This window comes from Ctenopharyngodon idella, chromosome 20, assembly GCF_019924925.1.
Source record: "Ctenopharyngodon idella isolate HZGC_01 chromosome 20, HZGC01, whole genome shotgun sequence".
Taxonomy (NCBI): domain Eukaryota; kingdom Metazoa; phylum Chordata; class Actinopteri; order Cypriniformes; family Xenocyprididae; genus Ctenopharyngodon; species Ctenopharyngodon idella.
Window position 1 is genome coordinate 5902940 of NC_067239.1, and position 18356 is coordinate 5921295.

Below are 18356 nucleotides of genomic sequence, written 5' to 3' on the forward strand. Positions count from 1 at the left end.
AACTGCTTCACTGCTTATTATTTTTGTCAGACAAATCAAAGTCATGTGATGTGACCAACATGCAGAAACTTAAAAAAAAGAAAAAAAAAAAAAAGAAATGATATTAATTATGAACTTTCATGACGGCATGAACAATGATGAACTTTCATAAAGTCTTTTTAAATATCAGATAATTTAACCCTTTCATTGCATGTCAAATTTAGTTTAGGATGTCATGTTGCACAACTCCCCAAAAACTTTGTTATATTTAAATTTTTACCTTGATTTTTCTTCTTTCTTTGTTTGAAAATATTAATATTTTACATTTTCAAAATATTGTAGTATATTACAGTTCTTGGCACATGTGAAACTAGATTTTCAAAAGATCATGGACACTGTATTGACCCATCTAAAAAAAGTGTCATGCAACATCTGCACATAATATAACCACTACTCTTTCCCACACAACAACAGACACACACAACACTCAATTCTAGGGTGCATCAAACCCATTTGTTCTCAGCTAGAGGGTTGATTGGGTCACAAACAGTCTAGATCCTGAAATAAAACCAGTTTTGAACCACTGATCAAAACCATCCCAAGAGAGGATGATATGAAAGAGACAAGATCCCGTACATAACCAAACAAGGATCACGAGTACACGCTCTTCCGCTCTCTCACATGCGTGCAAACTGACCATACAAGGTGACTAAAAAGTAGATGAAAGGCTATAGATAAATTGCACCCACACATGCCATTATAAGTGCTCTCTTGAATGAACAAACAAATGAAAGGTACAGCCAACTAATGTTAGCAGTGCCTGAGGTCAATCTCAGGGGACCATGTGAATGTGCCGTTAACAGCTGCTTGAGTGACGGCGTCATCAGTCCATCCATATGTCATAATTTAAACTCAGTTTGTTAGAACAGAGTTTAACTAAACTGATGATCTACAGGGAAAAGCATTCAGACTCTTGCTCTGTTCCAACACCTAACGTGCAGCACTTTTGACTCGAAAGACTCTTCCAAAAGATAGGTAACTTCATTTTTAAAATACTTTGTAAACTCAAATTTTAAGGCAGCATTTTATGTTTCCTTCACAAAGAAGCAAAGAATGAATTGCAGCAAGCTCAATGAAAATACAAATCAATTCTTCTTTTCTGCTCTAGCTTGTTTCCCAATCTTGCTTTATAATAAACCAGGCATTGTATACTATGAATATTGTTAGTTAATTTTTTGTGATGTTCCTCATTTGGAAGTTGTTTTTTAAAAAGCTTTTGATAAATGAATACATGCAAATACAGAAAATAATCAAAAGTTTAATGCAAAAATTTATTATTTTACACAATATTTGTGACGTGTATTGAATGCTTATTGCTTAGTGGACATGCTAACATTTGAAACAAAAGTATCAATAAAATAGTTTATTATTTTACATAATATCTGTGCTGTGTATTTAATGTTTATTAAAGTACATTATTTTAGCAACATGCTAAAATTTTAAACAAAATACCATTTTGTGATAAAGTTCAAATAAAGTAAAAATGTATTTACATGATGTATATGCTGTATATTTTATGCCTATTAAATGTACTGTTAGCTTAGCAACATGCTAATATTTTAAACAGAAAAGTATCAATAAAAAGTGTATTTTACATAATATTTGTGCTGTGTATTTTATACTTATTAAAAGTACAGTTAGCTTAATGACCTGCTAACATTTGTAATAGAAACTAATAATAAAATGTTCAGCAAAATTTTTTTTCTATTTTACAATATTTGTCCTCTGTGTTTAATACTTGGAGTATGTTAGCTTAGCGACAAGCTAACATTCGAAAGAAAAGTATCAATAAAAATTTCAAAATAATTTTTTTTTTTTTTTTTTTACACACAATATTTGTGCTTTGTATTTTATGGTTATTAAAGTACCATTAGCTTAGCAACATTCAAATATTAAAAGTGAATCATTTAATTGTGTAAAAAAAAAGTGTGTAAATAGTTTATAATTTCATTCCGGCAAACTTAATGTGGACAGGCCTTAAAGTTGTAATGTTAAAAACAGATGACAAGTTAAAATTCCATGACAATCATAAGACAAAGAAGCTCTGAGATCAGCATGAAAGCGTTTTGTGAGGTCATATGGGCCCCTAGTATCTAGTCTCAGCCGCTACTGTGGCAGACAGACAAGACATTCTTGATAATGCTCATCACCTCTCACTTCCTCTGTGGGCCAACTGCATGACTGGCACTCACGTTACCCTGGAAACTACTTACAGCCCATCAATCGAGAACAAGAGTGAAAGCCTGCATGTTTCAGAGGGTTCTGTTACAAAAAAAATCAGCTGTTATACAATAGATGGTAATGATTGCTGTCTTGCTGCTACCCAAATAAGCAAGACCAACATTAGCACTGAATACTAGTGTGCTGCTTACTGCGTACTTAACAGTGTGCAATAGATCAGCAGACCAATAATCTATTGCTACATCACAATCATTAATAAACTTTCAGTTTACTATGACAAAATGATTGACAGGATGCACATAACTGCTGTATGCGACAGAGCGGCCCAGTAAAGATGCAATTACGACATGGTAGTATGTCTCAAAACTTGCCTACTCTCCTAAGACACACTCAAAAGTACAACTTTTCTTCACAATGCTTTAAATATAAGAGGCCGTTCACACAGAGCATGTTTTTCAATTCCATTGTACTACTTTTCCATTGTTTTTCTATGTAAATGAGAGCTAGATGGACACTGCGCTCACATCTCATCATGCAATAACACGGTGTTCAAGTTAAAAGAATTTCAACCTTTAAAAAAAAATTGTCTCTAGACCTTACTTTTTTTTCCATTCCACTGACCTCCACTTCCATTTTTAACTGCAAAAACATGTTGTGTAAATGGCCCTTAAGTAGGTGAATTGAGACGCAGCATATCACCTTTTTAAATAGCGACAAAATGAATGTTTAAATTTGTTAGAAGTCGCACTGGTGCCACTGCAAAGTTGAGTGGACATTTCTGCTGCGTATGAGAAACATCAAACAACGAAAGCAGAACAAAACAGTGCTACTTTATCATTTATGAAAGTCTCTTATGCTCATTAAAGCCGTGTGTCCACCAAAAGCGTTTTAGCTAGCGTTTTTTTTTTTTTTTCAGTTGAGACACTTTGCTTGCTATGATATGGAATATCAGCGGAACTGTTACTAGTTTCTCATTTCACAGATAGTTTGTTTCTGTACTGTTTCTATATAAAAATGTCAATACAATGTAAAGTATTTTCTCTGGCTCGTTTTAAATTATTTTGTTCCATTAGGTTTACTGTTGTCATCTGTTGACGTTGTACAAGCAGAATGTGGCGGTTGGTCGGTGTTGTATTTGTCCCGCCCCTCCTCCGCTGTGATTGGACAGCTGGGAACAAAGTGACAGTGATGAACGCTGCCTTTTACCCAAAGTTGAACATTCTTCAACTCTCAGCGACAGGTAAAAAATTAGAGATGCACCGATTGCAATTTTCTTGGCCAATTCCGACTTCTGAATTTTTTGTTAGTGTGATCTGCCGATACCGATTTTTGCCGATTCCGATTTTCTTTCTAAGAACTATAATACAAAAATCTACTTTTCTTCAACGCAAAGTTTTATTTTCATAAAAAAACCAAGTAAAAAGTCAGTAATAAAATAAAAAAAATTCCCACAATGGCCGATCGATCGGTGCATCTCTATAAAAAATGCTGGGTGCTCAGCGCTTCTGCGTGATATAAACGCTCAGCGCCTCGTTACGCTGCTGGCATTTTAAAAATGCAGCACTCCCATTGAAAACAAATGGAAAAATATGCTAGCCTCGGAAAAAACTCTTTGGTGGACACATGGCTAAAGGCTGTATTTATGCATGTATTTGATCAAAATTACAGTAAAAGCTAGGGATGCACTGATCATTTTTCATGGCTGATTCCGACTTTTTTTTTTTTTAAATGGGCCGTTTCCGATACCAGTTGCCGATTTGTTTAAAGCAAAAACTGAATAGTCTGACTTTAGATTTGTGAAATTATGCGACATGAGACATCTGCACAAAACAAAAAACTGCAGATGGACTGAATGAAAATGCAAATTCACTCTCTGACAGTAGGTGGCGCTTATGAAACAGCGGCCGTTTCTTTGGGTGCCGCTGTACAGAAAAGCAGTGCTGTGCTAAGAAACACTAGAACAGAAGACAAGAAAATGCCATCAAATGACATTTTGGAAAATGATTGCAATGCAGTTTGTGTACAGAAAAGCGATCAGCCAAAATAAAACAAAAAACCATCTGGTTGCCGATCATGTGTTTGGAGCAAAAACTGTCCAGTTCCGATTGATGGCTGGTCGATCTCTAGTAAAAGCAGTAATATTCTTAAATAGTATTATGATTATTAAATATTATTAACCTTATATTTTTTTCCAATGGCATTGAAAGATTTAGTACATTGCATTGTGGGATATGGTACTCGTATTAATGTTTGCAAAAGTAAAAGTTGATCTGGCTATTCTATGCACAGTATAGTTTCAACATACCATAAAAAGAGTAGTATGGCTGTTCACTCCTTCAAACATATCCCATGTTTCCTTTGAAACAGCAGTAAAAACAGCACTCAAGAAGGAACTTCTATAATCTGTTAGCCTCACTGTAACATAACTACAGGTCTCGGAACAGTCCTCTAAATTACACAGTTGCAGTAATGTGCAACTCACAAAAGCCAATTTTACTGTCAGATGAAAATGGAAACGGCAGCTATACGTGGACAACTTATTAATCACTGCAGTAATGCAGTGAACAACGTCCTGTGAAAATACTGGTCAATGCTTAAGTTACAAGGAGCCTGGGATGCGACAGGCTAATGAAACAGCTACCGTAATGACTAGCGAGTACCCTCATCATTAGACTAATTAAAGAGTCTCCCTGCTTAACCTCACAGACTATATGACCAAAAACAGAAGCACAAATAGCCACAGAGACAGACACACATGCCTGCTAACACAACAGATGTTAGGGAAAAAGCTTCAAATGGCCCTGTAGCTTAAAATACACATCCTTTCTGGCTCTCCCTACAACACTCACCATTATGGGGCGTTCGAACACAAGACACATGCAAAGAAGAGCGATGTACGCACATTATGGGATTACCTACGGACAAAATGTAAACACAAGGCCTCATTCAAGTGAGCGACTGCACACACCCATCCTGCGAGGCTCATCTTGAGTTTCAGAAAACCCCTGTCATTTGAGCAGGGAAGCAAAGCAGAACAGGACCTACAATCTTCACACACACACACACACACATACAGATGAAAGGTAGGCCCTTGTGGAGTGGGGGGGGGGAGGGTCCCGTTTCCCAAATGTAATCTGTAAATAAACCGCATTTCTTTTTAAAGCAGAAAGCACAAGGCCAGATGGGCCTCGCATCCACACAAGACACATCAATGCAGATCGTGTTCATTAAGGAGTAGATCTGACCAAAAGAATATTTTTCTAACTAGGTAAACCACCTTCAAGTATTCAGTCATAGGACATAGGAGAGGGCGCCGTTGTACTTCAATAAAGATTTTTTTTTGTTGCTGGCCTGGGCGAGTAGTTAGTTTTACTTGCCCTACCATAATGTCCATTGGCCCTTATTAATTTTTTTGAAACATATATTGTCACTGTCAGGTGGAAACCTCAAATCTCTAAAATCTACTTCTCAGGAAATGGAAATAACTAAACACCACGTCAGTTGATATTGTGGTCACTTGCACGTAACATTATATTATTAAAGGATTAGTTCACCCAAAAATAAAAATTGTCATTAATTACTCACCCTCATGTCGTTTCACACCCGTAAGACATTCGTTCATCTTCAGAACACAAATTAAGATATTTTTGATAAAATCCAATGGCTCAGTGAGGCCTCCATTGACAGCAAGAACACTTTCAGATGCCCAGAAAGCTACTAAAGACATATTTAAAACAGTTCATGTGACTACAGTGGTTCAACCTTAATGTTATAAAGCAACGAGAATACTTTTTGTGCACCAAAAAAACAAAATAGCGACTTTATTCAACAGTTTCTAGTGATGAGCGATTTCAAAACACCGCTTCATGAAGCTTCAAAGCTTTACGAATCTTTTGTTTCGAATCAGTGGTTCGGAGCATGCATCAAACTGCCAAAGTCACATGATTTCAGGAAACGAGGCTTCGTTACGTCATAAGTGTTTCGAAACGTTTCTGTGGACTGTGGACGATATCCTTTTCCTGCACAGTAACCTTAAGGAAAAGTAAATGCATAGGCATAGGCCTATAGGCTATTGTTTGTGAGCGACAGGCTCAGGTTGTATTTTTTCTTGTTCTTTTTTTTTCATTAATAGGTCTATTTGCGTATAGTTATCAGGTTCCATAGCCTATTTAGGTGCCGATGGTAGGCTACTTGAATGGCGCAAAACAAATCGCACTTTAGCCTGTTTCATTAGCCCATTCATGACGCTGTTGTGATGTTAAGAGAGGTGCGAGATGAAAAATAAAGCACTTTAATTGGAATGATTTTAGCGTGTGTGATTTATCGCGGGCACGGATCGGGTAACGGGCCAAATATTAACGGGTCTGGGCGGGTGCGGATTTAATTTTGATATTATCACGGGTGACGGGTCGGATCTGGTGCTGAACTTTGCGGGTACGGGCGGGGGCGGGGCTCCAAAAATGGACCCGTGCAGGACTCTGGGCCTCACTGAGCCATCGGATTTTATAAAAAATATCTTAATTTGTGTTCTGAAGATGAACGAAGGTCTTACGGGTGTGGAACGACATGAGGGTGAGTAATTAATGACAGAATTTTCATTTCTGGGTGAACTAACCCTTTAATATTAACATTTCACCAAAATCAAGATCAAATGGAGATTCTGACCAGCATATTTTGGACAATTTCAGAACATTTTGTCCGTCATTAGAACGGCCGCATCCGAGACAGTAAGTGCATCGCATTATGTGTTCATCAACTTACAGTTTACTGTAGCTGTGTGGGCACTCAGTTTTTTCTTTAATTTGGCCAAAATCAAATGTTATTAAAGAGGAAGTGCTTTTCAGGCTATTTAATACAATAGGCTATTGGCTATGACTTGACGACAAAGTAAAGCGAGCCGAGCCGAGTCGTACCACGCAGTGGAAAAGTGCCATTAAGTATTCTATCAATTATTATAGTGCTCTGGGGTCTTTAAAAAGTTTATTTTATTAAGATTATTTGGTAACACTTTATTTTAGGGTCTTTTAACTAGTTGCTTATTAGCATGCATATTACTAGAATATTAGCTGCTTATTAGTAGTTAATAAGCACATATTAATGCCTTATTCTGCATGACCTTATTCTACATTCTTAATCCTACCCAATACCTGAACTTAACAACTAACTTACTAACTATTAATAAGCAGTAAATTAGGAGTTTATTGAGGGAAAAGTCGTAGTTAATAGTGAATACATGTTCCCTATACTAAAAGTGTTACCGATTATTTTGATTAGTGCTAATAATGGTGAAACTAATCTAAAACTTATAACTAGGCAGAAAGAGGCAGCCAATATTCTATCCTGACTGACACAGTAAAATTAAAATACTACTACTACTGCCAAAAATAATGATAAAATATGAACATTATAATATATTGTGCATCCCTACCCAAAACTCCCTCACACTGGCCCCAGGCTATAAAGATCTAGAAACAAAGTGAAGTCAGAAATGAAGGTAGAGATCAACAGGCAGAAAGAGAAAGGAATCCCACCTGTGCAGCCATAAGAAACAGCTGCACTGGAGCAGCGTTTCAGCTCTAAGCAGCACCAGGATCTGCCTTGCAGTAGTTTGAAAAGGACAAAGCTTTCTTATTTAGAGACAGGAAGCGCTCAGACATTCAGAAAGAGAGAAGGAAAGCAACAGAGTGAGGGTGTTTATGGAGATTAAAGCAATAGCAGATGCTCGCTTCAACTTTAACTCGTTTCATTAAACCAAAGCTACATTTAACAAAGGAAATTGAACCTTTGCATATTTGTGATCTGATTAACAGAGAGACTCAAAGACATTTACACTTCTTCTTGAATCTTTAGACTAGAAACACTCTATGCAGGTGTTTGGCAAACGCATTGCATACCATGGTCACATTATACGGCCAGTTCACACAGAACATATTTTTGCTGTTAAAAATCATGAGACGCAGGTCAGTGGAATGGGAAAAAAAAGTGCAAGGTCTAGAGACGTGTTTTTTAAAAGTTGAACTTACTTTAAAAGGTAGGGTAGGCCATTTTTTTCATAAACACTTTTTGTTATTCTGGTTGAAACTCACTTCACATCCTGATAGCAATCAATGATAGAAGTGGTCTAAATATTAAAAATGTACATATATCTTTTGCGGAAGTCTCAGGACCAAAAATATTTTCGTCAAATCATTGCATTCAGTCCGAATGCCTGTCAGCGTATGTATTTCCATACCTCCGTGCGCCCTGTTCGCACAGACATCACCTGTCATCAGCACATTCAATGAGGCTATGCAGAGTTGTAGACAGACAGTCACTGAGCGCCACAAACAAACAGCAGCCGCCTTTTACAGTTCCTCCTGAACCAAAACACAGAACTTATGTGTAACCGTAATTTAGAGACGGCAACCCGAGTCCTCAGACTCTACAACTCTGTAAGTTGTTTACATTCATTATTATTGTAATGTTTTGAGACATGAGGTTATTTAAAGGGTTAGTTCACCCAAAAATTAAATTTCTGTCATTAATTACTCACACTCATGTCGTTACAAACCCGTAAGACTTTCATTCATCTTCAGAACACAAATTAAGATATTTTTGATGAAATCCAAGATGTTTTTTTTTTTTTTAATCCCCCCAGTAAAGTAACGAAATTACCACATTCAAGATCCAGAAAGGTACTAAAGACATTAGCCGCTTTTCCACCATCAGGCTAAACGGTTCTCATTGCGTAACCGTTCCATTCAGTGCCGATCCGGGCCAGCTGGTACGGTTACGGTTTCATTTTCCACTGTGGGGCTGATAACAGCCGCTCTTTGGAATGTAATACAAAAGAGTCAGTCGTTGCCTTGGTAACGCAACGGTTTACTGATGATATGAGATGTAAATAACAATGCTTTATGGAGAATGATCAAATATTTCTTTTAATTTTATTATTAATTTGTTTACGTCACTCAAATAGAGCGTTTAGCCAGCAACAGAGAAACTGGTAGCCAAGCAACAGACATGAGCGGCTACGTCACTTCACGGATTAGACAACCGTGCCGAGAATTCCGAGCCGAAAACGGTTTGTAATCATGCCGTGCCGAACCAGGCTCAAGTGGAAACACAACTGGAACCGTTCCTTACCATTCTAAGAACCGTTCGGCCCGACGGTGGAAAAGCGGCTATTGTTAAAATAGTTCATGTGACTACAGTGGTTCAACCTTAATGTTATGAAGTGACAAGAATACTTTTTGTGCGCAAAAACAAAACAAAAATAACGACTTTATTCAACAAATTTGTCTCTCCCCTGTCATTCTCCTACGCTGTTTACGTTCAGCGCTTCCAGGTTCTACGTCAGAACGCTAACTCAGTATTGGCCAGCTTCTGTGTCAGCATCACACTCACGCATCGTGCTGCTCACGTGAACAGCGTCGGCCAATACCGAGCCGGCGTTCTGATGTAGAACCTGGAAGTGCTGCACTGCGTAAACAGCATATGAGAATGACAGGGGACAGACAAATTTGTTGAATAAAGTCGTTATTTTTATATATCTTTCAAAGCTAGCTTGCTATTGCTAGCTGCTCCGAAATTGTCTACCCTAACTTTAAGTTGAGTGCTGCATTTTTAGAATGCACAAGACCCCACAAAAGACACAAGACACGAGCGCAATGGATAAAGCTGTTCTTGCGCTTCTGTGGCGGCAACAAACCTCAGTACTCAAGAGCTAGCGAACATAAGCAGAAGCTCAACCGAACATGAATAATGCAAAAGAACAAACCTCTTCCGGAAGATCAAATGTGCTGCATAACCAATGAGGTTCATTCTCGTGTGTTACGCAGCACATTTGAGCTTCCGGAAGAGGTTTCTTCTTGTGCATTATTCATGTTCGGTTGAGCTTCTGCTTATGTTCGCTGATGAATGTTTACATGTGAGTAAAAGTCTAAATTAAATATTTTCAACATAAAAAGCGATCAAGAAAATATGGACTAAATCAGTCAATTCATATGGACTAGTTATGATTTTTTTGAAGCGTCAAAGTGTTCGTTGCAAAGGCAGGCAATGGAGAGACAGAAATCTCTCAGATTACATCAAAAAGATTTTCATTTGTGTTCCGACGATGAACGAAAGTCTTACAAGTTTGGAATGACATGAGGGTGAATAATTAATGACAGAATTTTCATTTCAGGGTGAACTAACTTTTAAAGGTTCACAACAGGAACGATAACTATAATGACAATGATATTAGCATCCACATTTGACGATAATGTTCTGTTCTTTATAAGTAGAAGATTTTGTCGCTAATAACTGCGACAGTGCCTCTAGTGGCAATGCTGAGAATGCAACATATGTTTGAACTAAGATTTGCACTTAAAATTTCTGACAGCAACTAAGTATTTTAACAGATCATTTATGCATCAAGAGCCTGAACAACACACACCAGTTCATTCGGTACATAAATAAATGTTCAGAACCATTTGATTTAGTCCTAACCCATCAAAATCCTCAACCCTTGACTGCCCAGTATTTAAGCCACATTTTAATGGCTTTATTCTCTTTTGATCATTACAGTTTTAGGCTACTTTACATGACTTTGATTTAGGGAGAATTCATCATATAACAGTGCTCTATTCAAACAGAAGGTGCCTGAAAGGCTGCCTCATTTCCATACATGATCAATAAGAGCTGAGCCAGACGTAATTAACGTCTTTTAGCTTGAGTTTACTGCAGAAAGACTCTGAATGGATTTAGTGCTATTGACCGGTGTTTCAATTTCGACTCCCTGCCAAATTATTACCACCCTCGTTGAAGTCGCTACCTGTTTGCCTAATCCTAAACCTACCAATACTAGGGGGGTAATAATTTGGCGGGGGTCAGAATTTGGCACAACACCGGCAACTTTTAGGCCTATACAAACTATCAGCATAGTCAGTATAAACACATTCACTGTGGCTCAGAACATATAGTGACATCTTGGGCATCAGATGCTTTTGTAACAAACTTATAATTAACACCTATTAGGGCTGGGTTGACAATATCGATTAGTTGATTTGATAATATGTTTCTAATACAGCAGCTATGGAAGTGATGGTAAAAATTACATCTTTCTCTCTTCTGACTGCCGTGATCAATAACTCTATTTTTTCACTCTTTTTGAAAGTTATGAAAACACTATTGTGGAGTTTTTCTTTTGCTATTTGTGCAAATGGAAACAAAAAATATATTTAACGAAGTCTCTCATTCACTGCTACAAAAGTTTACCCAACTATAATGATTTCCACTTCTGAGAAACCCGGAAATGTGAAAAGGGTCTATAAATGGCATTTTCACGCTCTTTAAAGGGGAACTATTACCCATTTTACAAGATTTAAAATAAGTCTCTGATGTCCCCAGAGTGTGTATGTAAAGTTTTAGCTCAAAATACCCCACAGATCATTTTTTATAGCATGTTAAAATTGCCACTTTTTGGGGATGAGCAAAAACGCGCCGTTTTAGTGTTAAATGCAAATGAGCTGCTGTGCTCGGCCTAAGAGGGTGGAGCTTCAAGAGCTGATTCTCCGGTGTCAGGAGTCAGTCAGGACGCATTATAATGTCAGAAACTGCGAATATATGCTGCATGCAGATAGAACAGGTATAGTTTCGTTTAATTATGGTTATAACTTATATTGTCTTCTTGTTTTTATCCACTATATTAGTACAAGCCTGTTTACCGATGACTTTTATAAAAGTTATTGTACTTCACAAAAAATATGAAGCGTCTGTTTTCACTCTAGAAAATCACTGTAAGAGCTCAATAAAACACAGTGCAAGTGTGCATTAAAATATCCATAAACTCTCTCTCTCTCCCTTGCATTATCATCAACACAGCGAAGTACACAGAAACACTCGTTACAACTAACTGTAAACAAATATATAAAGACCTTATGCCTTTTCAGGTGGTGCTTAATAAACTGGTAAACTTTATATCCGTAAATCAACTCCGATGAACTGTAATAAAGTGCTCTCACCTTCATTACTGCCATATCCAGTATCACTCTGGAGACTGTAAGCTGGATCATGAACAGTTTGTACCGATCTATCCTTGAGTAACAACTTTTTAGCACAACCTCTGTTTTGTATTGTCCCTTTGTATTGGCATGCATTCACAAAGAAGTCCGGTGTGAAATGATTCGCGCAGACATAAACGAATTTCGGTAGTGTTGAGGTAGCATTTTCTTCGAAAACAAAATTAATCCACCTCGTGTTCAGTGGCTCAGATTTCGGGAGTAAATGGAGAGAGCTATGTGGATTAATCCATCCAGCTACAGAACACCTAAAACACTTGGGAGACGTTCTCGTCAGTGCAGCAATGGCGGACTGTGTACAACTGGCTGTGAACTCGCTCAGGCGGGTTCTATGTTAAAACGGCAGTGTCTATCAACATTCGTGGGCGGGGCCTGTGGCTAATGTGACGTCACACTGCCAGGGATCTGGAAATGGTTTGTTCAGAGACACTACTTATGATTTATTGGGATTAAAAAAAACAGTGTAATGATGGAGTGGTTGGATTTTTGTCATTATAGGGTGGTTGTGAACACACTGCCAACACACATTTATGTCCAAACACCATGCAAAAGTGAATTTTGCATAATAGGTCCCCTTTAATGTGGCATGACATATAGCTGTAGCGATTCAGTTCAAGCTCAGTTTTTGCGTGTTGATTATTATATTTAAAAATAAATAGCAATAAAATGTAATAGTTTGGGCTCTGTTGTTACAGCATTAACAGTTTACATAATTAGAGATGTAAAATATGTGTCAATACCCAGTCCTAAAACTTGATTTTACCTCTGTTTTTGTGGCATTTTTTTTTTTTTATTTTGATTTGAAATGATCTGCAAAAATTGTCCACACAAAAACGTACTGCCTTAAAATTGATCATGGTAACCATAGTTACAACCAAAATACAATAGCAACTACAGCAAAATCATTCAACATAAACATCATGGGATCTGTTTAAAACAGTGTCAGAATTTTGTTTATCTTTTTCGTGATGACAGTAGTGACCAATGACTCTTCTGAAGTAGTAAATGTGATAACTATGGTATTTTGGGAGACAATATTAACTATTTTGTAAGATATGAGCTTATTCAGAAGCAAGGGAGTGAATTAACCTCCGTTAGTGTGTGTGTGAGAGTGTGTGACACACCCCGATTCAGAGTGAGGTGGGGGGCACGTGAACCCCTCTCCAGACAAACAACCGTTATCCTGCAGTGATCCACCTCCATCAACCACGAGAATAAACTTAATCCTGCAGATTATTACACACACACGTACACCAGCAGCAAAAGCGTAGCCTGTTATCAGAAGAACCGTGGGTTGATCCTGCAAAAGTCGGCCAACTCCACGCAGCCAGCGCATGACACACACATGCACATGAATTCCCTCCTAAACAGTCGCATCTTCAGTCCGTTAACAGCATGTCGCCGGTCAGAGCGGCTCCAGTCGCTATTAATCTCATCATAGGCGTGCTGCTGCTGTAGCCTGTTAGCTAACATCTCGCTCATAACCACACACTGCGCATCACCAGCAACTAAAAGGCGTCAAACTCACCGCTTCACGTTCCGTGCTTCACTCCTGCGCGGGGATGCTGCGACCGTTACTCCGTGCTGCACGAGATGTTCCAGCAAACTAATATAAACAATATAAAGCAACAACAGCCGCGCGCCTGTAATGTTCCAGCAGGAGCGGCAAATGTGTGTGTGTGTGTGTGTGTCCGTTGATCCGACAGCAGGCGGGGCTACGGGCTCGGTCTGTTACTGCTGCAGTGTTATTGGAGGAGAGAGTAAAGTGGGCGGGGGATACTGGCTCAATCTGATGCTTCTGCTGTGTTATTGGAGAAGAGCTGAGAAAGGGCGCGGCTTCGGTCTGCATCTGCTGCTGCAGTGTCATTGGAGGTGAAGACTGTCTGAGCCAGAGCCGTCTGGGCATCATATGTGTAGCTGCTGGCAATATATGATTTAACGATTTCATAATTTATTGTTTTGAATACTTTTAAGAAAGAAATATTAGATGCAACAATATTTTATTTTCTGCACCAAGGAGTCGGTTGCCAAATTATGGGATAATTTTAGAGATATATAAGAAATTATATCAGAAGTATTTAAAGTACTTGTCAAAGGTGTTTACACAGACTTTTGTTGAGTTTTCAGACATTTTAGAGGCAGCAAAAATTCATGAATATATTTATTAAAAACTATATTAAATAACAAAACTTATAATCTGAATTTAATTCACCCATTCATTCGTTTTATACAACGGATTAAAACTACAGTGACATCGATTTGATTCACTAAAAAGAACTAGAAAATCTTCGGAAATCAGACTAAGGTCGCTATGTTTTTTAATTTACTGAAAAGAACCGGTTCATAAGAGTCATTTGTTTGGGAATCAGACTACACTGGTCGCGCTGTGTTTTTGAATCACTGAAAAGAACCGGTTCATAAGAGTCATTTGTTTGGGAATCAGACTACACTGGTCGCGCTGTGTTTTTGAATCACTGAAAAGAACCGGTTCATAAGAGTCATTTCCTCGGGAATCAAATGCCACTGGTCGCGCTGAATGTTTCTGATTTGCTAAAAAAGAACCGGTTCATCAGAGTCAGGTGTTCGGGAATCAAATGTCACTGCTCGCGCTGAATGTTTCTAATTCACTGAAAAGAACCGGTTCATCAGAATCATTTGTTCGGGAATCAGACGACACTGGTCACGTTGAATGTTTCTGATTCACTGAAAAGAATCGGTTCATCAGGGTCATTCGTTCGGGAGTTGGATTACACTGAATAGCAATGCTGTAAACAATGATAACTGGTGTTTTGTTCACATGTAGCGGATACACATACATATATTACTGTTAAAAGGAGGCAAAGAGGGGTAAATTAAAAAACAGAAGTGAAAGTTTGAACAACTCTAATCTTGGCACATATAATACTAAAATCAATACAAAAGCCATTTTATATGCAGTATTCCATTTATGTCGAATAAATTAAACGGAATGAAGTGGATATTGGTTTAATCTGTGACAGTGAAGAAATTAATGTTCATTGCAATCTGTAAAAGAAGAGCAGTTTGCCAGAAACGGTATTATCGTGCATATTCAATTTAGCTTGAGTATGCTTCCATCTAGTGGTCATTTTTACAACAGCACCTGGTAAAATAAATAAAAGCTGAGTTTTATATCAACATCAACCTAGATGAACAAAATCACCCTCAGACTTTAATCAGTTATGACAGAACAGTATCAAAGAATATGTTTATTAACATTATTTATGCTGCTTTTATATCCGTGATATCAAAACAAGGCAGAATAATTGAGTTTGGTTTAAAACTGTCATTGTTATGACGTTATCTCACTCCCCAAATTTCAGCTGCCTTTCTTTCTGCTGTCCGTGAAGTTCCCTAGCCCTGTTCTTCAGCTCCTCTGCTTTCTGATCATCCTTCTCCGTCCCATCTCCCAGTTTGTACATGCGGCTGGCATTGGAGCAGCCCCATACGTGTCCCAGCTCACAGGATCGCAGGGCGTACTTTAGAGCCAATGACATGTTTTTGTCCACCCCTGGAGATCCCTGGATGAAAAGGGCGCTCAGGTTGAAACAGCTGGGGGCGAAGCCTCCTTCACACGCCTTCTCGTAATACTGTCGAGCCACCACTGCGTCAGTACCCCCCTCCACGCCTCTCCCGTCATGGGCAAGCAGAGCTACGTTGTGACAAGCATCCACCGACTTCTTCCCTTTGGCATTGCATGCCTTCATAAAGCAGGAGTACGCCGTCTTTAAACACTCCGTCACACCACCTGATGTCATAAGAAGTTGTCAGCTGTTAAAATGTCAGCTGAGGAAGCTGTTGCCAATAAAGTGCTGCGGTCGTCAAAACCCAGAAAACTAATTCTCCACTGGGTCCCTCGAGACTTTCCTATGGGTTATATATATATATATATATATATATATATATCAATTTATGAGTAAAATAACATAACTTAATGATACTTGGATGTTTTGTTCTACAATGTAAACTGCATTAATCACTAACATTTTATATAACATTAACATTATTAACAATTACTTTACATAAATATATAAAATAAAATATTAATATAAGAATATTATATTATGTAATATATTATTCACATATATTCACATAATTAATATTTAATTTATAGCTGAATTTTGGAATATTTGTAATACTGATAATTTTTTTTTTAATTATTGATTTCATATTATAAATGAATTTTGACAAAGAAAATATGTAGTAAATACATTTTATAATTCCATACATTCTTTTTATTTTTAATATATATATATATATATATATACATATATTTAAGTTTATGAGTAAATTAAGGCCTGTGGTAAACATAAACATAAATTAACGATACTTAGACGTTTTGTTCTACAGTGTAAACTGCATTAATCACTAACATTTTATATAACATTATTAATAATTATTTTAATATTGAATCTTCAAATAATTCATATAATTCATTCATATATTAATGATATTATATTATTAATATAATAATATTATATTATATATTATTCACATATATTCATATAATTTTTTGTAATGATTTCAAATAATTTCTTTATGAAGTTTGACAAAATATCTATCTATCTATCTATCTATCTATCTATATATATATATATATATATATATATATATATATATATATATATTATAACAAAAATTAAATATTTAATTTATATATACTATTTAATAATATTTTATAGGATTTACATATATTTTAAAAAATAAAATAAAACATTAAAAAACGATTTTCAAAAATAATCAGTTAAAAAACTGAACAATGATAAATGGTAATGATAAATGATAAACTACAGATTTGCTTTTGTCAAAAACAACTAAGGAATAATAACTAAAATATCTAAAATATTCTAAAATATTTTGGATCAAATCGTAAGGATATCAAACAAGAGTCCTTTAAAAAGCAAAAAAAAGATCTTAATGGATGAACTAAAATTCTGAAAAGAATGAACTAATGGGAATTTCAGTTTATCCACAAGGAAGTTCTTTGATCCTATTAGAATTGAGTCAAAATAACAACAAAGTCAATTATGCAATTAGAATTTCTAAAAATGTGACTATTTATTGGCAATATAAACAAGCGTAACAATAAACGTTTTTATTCAGTATTATAATATTAAAAAATATTCATTCGTCGGACGGTGGGTGGGATTTTTCCTAACTTCTACTGCCTTTACCTTTGCCGGTGACATGGTAAGCCCCGAGCTTATAGCAGCTCTCTCCATGGCCATTCACCTCGCAGTTGTGCTTGAGAACCTGGGCTGTGGACTCATAGTTCTTCTTCACACCCTCCAAGTAGTCTGCTAACCTCTGACACCCTAGTAAACAGAAGAAACAAAGGTATGGTCCTGCTATGGAAGCAGTTCAGCACCAGCACGAGAGGGACAGCGCTCCACCAACCTTCAGGGTCTTTCTCCCGGTGACACTGATAGCTGTACTCCACTCCTAAATTGTCCAGAAACTGCTTGACCTCCTGTTCGTCCTCAAAGTTAATTAAGCCGGCCATGTGTTAATAGATTTCCGACCACTTACATACAGCAGTTGAATGTCTCACGTCAAGCAACTTTTGACCTTGGTCACTGACTAGTTGTGCAAGAACTTACAGAGTAATGAATAGCATAAAGGCATAATAAATGCGTGAGTCTAAAACATAGAAATTCGTTTAGTTCAATTTAGACATGCGTTATCAGATATTCACAATTATGAAACCGTTACAGCAAAACGTGCTAACGCTACACATGCACAGAAAGACCGGCGCTTCCTACTTCGCTCAGTCACCAACGGGCTTCCGTAGGCCCCGCCCACTGTCTTGTCTCATCGTGACAGGAATATTAAAAGTAGTATGCTGGTGTGCTATTCCTTTTTATAATATAGTTCACAACCACATTTGTATATTCAAATTTCCATAAAGTGTAACATAACATTTATCTATATAAAATGTACCTAAAAAATAATATCTAAATTAAATTATTAATAAATAAAATGTCGAACGAATATCATAACTATCACAAATGATCGTTGACTTAATTATTTTAATCAAAAACTACATTTACAAAATGAGAAGAGCATAAAATAAAA

General features: G+C 37.0%; 2 protein-coding genes across 5 annotated transcripts in view; both read right to left on the reverse strand.

Annotated features, from left to right (window-relative positions):
- The window catches only part of ralgps2 (Ral GEF with PH domain and SH3 binding motif 2), a 144352-nt gene extending 130383 nt beyond the window's left edge, over positions 1–13969 (reverse strand). For all 4 annotated transcript variants that reach the window (XM_051873911.1, XM_051873910.1, XM_051873912.1 and 1 more), the window contains exon 1: positions 13792–13969. The gene's annotated coding sequence lies outside the window, so the exon portion shown is untranslated. The remainder of the gene's footprint in view (positions 1–13791) is intronic.
- A 1483-nt stretch (positions 13970–15452) lies between these two features.
- Positions 15453–18084, reverse strand: LOC127502872 (cytochrome c oxidase assembly factor 7). Its single transcript, XM_051876300.1, has 3 exons — positions 17679–18084; positions 17456–17596; positions 15453–16029 (listed from the first exon to the last, which is right to left on the reverse strand). The coding sequence occupies exons 1-3, from the start codon at positions 17782–17784 to the stop codon at positions 15587–15589; spliced, it is 690 nt and encodes a 229-aa protein (XP_051732260.1). The 5' UTR covers positions 17785–18084; the 3' UTR covers positions 15453–15586.
- Positions 18085–18356: the final 272 nt, after the last annotated feature.